This window comes from Anarrhichthys ocellatus, unplaced genomic scaffold (genome assembly GCF_004355925.1).
Source record: "Anarrhichthys ocellatus isolate YVR2014 unplaced genomic scaffold, GSC_Weel_1.0 scaffold3, whole genome shotgun sequence".
Classification (NCBI taxonomy): Eukaryota; Metazoa; Chordata; class Actinopteri; order Perciformes; family Anarhichadidae; genus Anarrhichthys; species Anarrhichthys ocellatus.
Window position 1 is genome coordinate 6,662,076 of NW_022280033.1, and position 4,872 is coordinate 6,666,947.

The window sequence follows — 4,872 nt, forward strand, 5'->3', positions numbered from 1 at the left end:
CACACACACACACACACACACACACACACACACACACACACACACACAAACGAAAACGAAACAAGCATCCAGTTGTTGTAAAGCAATGGCCTTTTGTGTGCTGTTTTGGCACCAGACCAAGAGCCACAGAAATGTCCTGCCTGACCTAAGAAAACATGAACGTGATCTGCACAAGTTCTGAGTCTCTCCATCCATCCATCCATCCATATACACACACACACACACACACACACACACACACACACACACACCCTGCACAAATGACCTTATTCATGCTGCATCACCTCTCACCATATGTCTCTTTGAACGGCGGCACCGTGACATCCTGCAGAGTCTCCGTCCAGCCCTCCTCCTCTGCCTGACTACGGGACAGAGAGCCCGGGGGACCGGCTCCGCTGCTCCCGCTGCCACCACCTCCACATCCCCCGCGGTGTCCACTGCCCTCCTTATCGCCCCGTTTGTGATGGTGGTGGTGGTGCTGCTGCTGCTGCTGCTCCTCCTCGCCCATGTAGTTGTCGGAGTCGGAGTCTCCGGAGGTGCTGTAGAAGGGATTGTCGCTGCTGTCATCCCCGGACTCGCCGAACACGTCGTCGGATATCTGCAGGCTCTCGTACCGGGAACGGGCCGCTTCCAGGAGAGACAGCGCCTTCCGCCCGCACTCCGCCATCTCTATCCGTATCGTGATGCTCTTCTCCCCCCTTTCTCTTCCTTCCTCCCTCTTTCTCACCCTTCCACTACGGCTCTGGTGGCGTGCAAGTGGTCACGATCTTGCAAGCGTAGGGAGGTGTTTCCCTTCAGCGTGGCCGCTTCACTTTCCCCTATCCTAGGTATGAATTATGACCCTGCAGTGCCTGCACTTCAGGCTCGGATGCGGAGCCCGGGCGGTCTGAAACCGTGAGGATCCGGGGAGAGCTGTCCGCTTCAAGGGTACTGAAATATTTCCGCCCCCTTGCTCTGCAGCGCTGCAAAATTATCGATAGCTGTGGCTTCGCATCCGGGTTGAGAGACCAGTGATTTCCCCACAAAGAGAGAAAATAGAGATAGTGGCTCCCTCTGCATCACCTGACACCACAGCCCTGCCCTGCCATCCAATAAGATGCATTTTCTCATCCAATCTCAGAGAGGAGCGGCTTTAGGCTAATGTGGAAAAAGTACGATGATTAATGGTAATAATAATACGACAGGATAGAAAAGATGATAATGAAAATATAGTCCCTTAAAAAACAATATCATAAAATATATAATTATGCCTATGAATGAATGCTTTCTACACCCCTATTTACAAATATAGACACGCCTTCCACATTAAACAACATAATCCCTCCACATGGTGCATTTAGTAGCCCTCTTCGGGGCTTTTGATCCTGCAGCATCACATTACAGTCCTGTGCAGAGGGAGTATGCAGTTGTCATAGAATTGCAAATGTTTATATTTTTAGGTCTACATACGTCAAGAATGAACCTGTAAGCCAACAGGGGCAAGATGTCCTTAAAGTGGATAAAAAAAAATAAAAGTTTGAACATCCATGACAACAAATGGACCTATTGACCAGATTATTTTGTCTTTCCAATGTCGATAATGAACTTTCAATCTCCAACTTCCATATTGTTTGTTATTTATTATTATTTCATTTTTCAGGTCTCTAGGCCAGGATACCTTTATTTGGTGGACAAAGATTGACATGCATTTTGAAGCAGATGATATACAGTATAACGGAACTATTAACTGGATTTATCTATTTTACAATTTAACAGGCGTTTTTTTTGATGGTTGAGACGCCCTCACCGCGCCTGACCACCACCTCTGTCTGCCGCTGGAGGGCGCTGTAGTATCATTATAAACTGTCCAGTGCTCTTCCTGTCTCTTCTTCCTCGTTGGTGCGTTTGCCATGTTTGCGGAAGCCTAGTTGCTGCATCTAGCTGGAGGATCCTGATATTCCCTTTGCATGTTCGTTGCATCTGTTATATATAATTCAACATGAATCTACCAAAGGGACCCGATTCTTTGTGCTTCGACAAGGATGTTTTTATGAAGGTATGAGTCCTTTACGTTTGTTATCGATAGCTTGTGCTGTTAAACTAACGTTAGCTAGCATTAGCTTTTAACTGTTGAGTTTATGCTGTCTGCTCGTTTCTTAAACCTTTCTCGTTTGTTTATTGAATATGGATACTTAATGCTGAGTCTAAACTTCAATCACACGACAAACGACGTTAGTAAAAAGTAAAATGTGCATTTTGTATCATGTGTTTTATAGTCTGTAGCTAAATGTATTAGTTTTCTCTTTCCATTTTCTGCTCGTAATACTGTGTGTAGTTGTATGCATGGCTGCTGTTATATATACATGTATCTGTCTGCGACGTTATCCTTCCGGTCTGTGGTGTCTTATTGTTGGCTGTGTCTCTGTCTGCAGGATGACTTTGACGTGGACCAGTTTGTGTCGGAGTGTCGGAAGCAGGTGCAGCTGGAGGAGATGAGGGAGGACCTGGAGCTCTACTACAAGCTGCTTAAAACGGCCATGGTGGAGCTCATCAACAAGGACTATGCCGACTTTGTTAACCTCTCCACCAACCTGGTCAGTAAAGTTTCATGAAACTGTGATGATATATTTTACAGAGTGACGTCAAGTCCATGTTTCATGGTCCAACCGTTTTATGATATCCTGTCTTTATTTATATTGGCTCTTAATATGCTCTTGAAAAGTGAAAGAGAGCGCACCAAGCAGTTTTGATTATTAAAGTTAATCTGCGTCAGGTTTATTTCTAATCTCAGACCTCTGCTCCTTCGTCTCAGGTGGGGATGGACAAAGCCCTCAATCAGCTTTCTGTGCCACTGGGACAGTTACGAGAGGAGGTTATGGTATGTGTTCTGATAAAGTATACTGTAAGCTTCGACTAATTCCTGCCACGGAGCGTTCATGCATGTTTCTGGCTGTTATCTATTGCAGAGTCTGCGTTCCTGTGTGAGTGAGGTGGTTCAGGCTATAGACAACCAGCTAGCCAAACAGGAAGATCTGCAGAAAAAAAAGGTGTGGTTCCTCTTCTTCCTGTCTGAGTGAAGCATCTGATCCTGCTTTGTATTCATCATTAAATATATTTTAGAATCGCCTATAAAAATACGTATTTTGAACTCAACGTTGTTTCAACAAGCTATATTTGGTGCCGTACAGAGGATTAACCTGTTTTTCAATTATTTTACACATGTACTAGTTTTCCAACTTTTCATGTAGAAGATAACCTGCGATAGTAGACGGTTAGCTACTCTATGGGACAAACTCTATTAATGTTCATCTTCCTTTTATTATCCCATCCATCAGGTGTATGTATTGAGGCTGATTCAGGTGGTGCGCTCAGTGGAGAAGATTGAGAAGATCCTCCACTCACAGAACTCCAAGGAATCCAGCTCTCTAGAAACCAGCAGGTGGGAAACCGACATGCTAACAGACCTACTGGCATCAGTTGGATGACTTAGTTGAATGTGGGCGAGTAATGGCAGTTGGCCCTCGCCAAATGTCACAAATAGGATGTCCTATTAGATAAGCTAGAAAATATCCTGTTTTTAAATTTGATTTCTTTTTAAGCTGCAGTTTGAAAAGCTATATTTATATATATTGTTTGAGCTTGATCAATGCAGGGGTGTAGCCCTAAGCCTTCGTGTCTGACTTCATGTCTGTCTGTGTACAGTCCCTTGTTAGCAGGTCATATCCTGGAGAGGATTGCTACAGAATTCAACCAGCTTCAGTTCCACGCTGTACAGAGCAAAGGCATGCCCCTACTGGACAAAGTCAGACCTGTAAGTGTCAAATGGGTTTATCAATCAAGACAGATGATAAATGAATAGCCACCGGGTTATTCAGTCAGTTTGTCTGTCTTGCTGCTTTTTCTGTCAATCCTTCAGTCATAAGATTAATTGACCAATACAATCGCTTGGTTGTGACCTCTGCCAGCGCATCGCAGGCATCACCTCCATGCTGCAGCAGTCTCTGGAGGGCGTGCTGATCGAGGGTCTGCAAACGTCCAACGTGGTCATGGTGCGTCACTGCCTGAGGACATATGCCACCATAGACAAGACTCGAGATGCTGAGGCCCTGGTGGGACAGGTGCTGGTCAAGCCGTACATGGACCAGGTAAACCTGCCACTCATATTTTGATATACTGTAGGTCCAAGGGAATTTCAGACATTATTTGATAACTTTTGACGGAGTATGCTCTCGTCTCATTTCCTTTTTCAGGTGATAGTAGAAGAGGTGGTGAAGTCTAGTCCGAATGGGCTCCAGTTGATGTACTCTAGACTGTTGGAGTTCGTTCCTCATCACTGTAGACTGCTTAGAGAGGTCACTGGAGGAGCCATATCCAGGTATTAATATTATCATAGAGGCAAATTCATTCAACGCATGCTGAGATCAAGCAACTCTTTGTTGTGTTGATTGGTTTGAAATCCTCTATCTATGATGCAAATGACCCGCCTTTCATCTGTAGAGCTGATGCATTCAGTATATTGACCACTCTTTTGAAATGTATTTATTTAGTATTCATATATTACCAAAATTACCATGCATCATTTGCTCGACATATTTGAATATTTGAACTATTACTCCTAGTTTGTGTACATAAAATGAATCGGTGGCTGAAGTAGTGACCAAAGTAGATGCTGTCATAACATATGTTGAATGTGTCACTCTCTCCTCAGTGACAAAGCTGACGTAGTGCCAGGCTATGATTTCCTGGTGAACTCTGTGTGGCCGGAGATGATCAGAGGGATAGAGGAGAGGTTGGCCCACATCTTCAGCCCCGGAAACCCAGACATCTTCTATGAGGTACGGTGACACAGTTGGTGTGTGTGTGTGTGTGTGTGTGTGTGTGTGTGTGTGTGTG

At 44.7% G+C, this 4,872-nt stretch overlaps 2 protein-coding genes across 2 annotated transcripts in view; one reads left to right on the top strand and one right to left on the bottom strand.

Annotated features, from left to right (window-relative positions):
* The window catches only part of pgbd5 (piggyBac transposable element derived 5), a 23,185-nt gene extending 22,148 nt beyond the window's left edge, over window positions 1–1,037 (bottom strand). The window contains exon 1 of the mRNA XM_031875750.1: window positions 292–1,037. Coding sequence (XP_031731610.1) covers window positions 292–667 — 376 coding nt within the window. The 5' untranslated portion in view covers window positions 668–1,037. The remainder of the gene's footprint in view (window positions 1–291) is intronic.
* An 811-nt stretch (window positions 1,038–1,848) lies between these two features.
* cog2 (component of oligomeric golgi complex 2) overlaps window positions 1,849–4,872 on the top strand; it is a 7,611-nt gene continuing 4,587 nt past the window's right edge. The window contains exons 1-9 of the mRNA XM_031875739.1: window positions 1,849–2,035; window positions 2,412–2,573; window positions 2,792–2,857; window positions 2,946–3,026; window positions 3,315–3,418; window positions 3,682–3,790; window positions 3,945–4,124; window positions 4,230–4,354; window positions 4,688–4,813. Coding sequence (XP_031731599.1) covers window positions 1,979–2,035; window positions 2,412–2,573; window positions 2,792–2,857; window positions 2,946–3,026; window positions 3,315–3,418; window positions 3,682–3,790; window positions 3,945–4,124; window positions 4,230–4,354; window positions 4,688–4,813 — 1,010 coding nt within the window. The 5' untranslated portion in view covers window positions 1,849–1,978. The remainder of the gene's footprint in view (window positions 2,036–2,411; window positions 2,574–2,791; window positions 2,858–2,945; window positions 3,027–3,314; window positions 3,419–3,681; window positions 3,791–3,944; window positions 4,125–4,229; window positions 4,355–4,687; window positions 4,814–4,872) is intronic.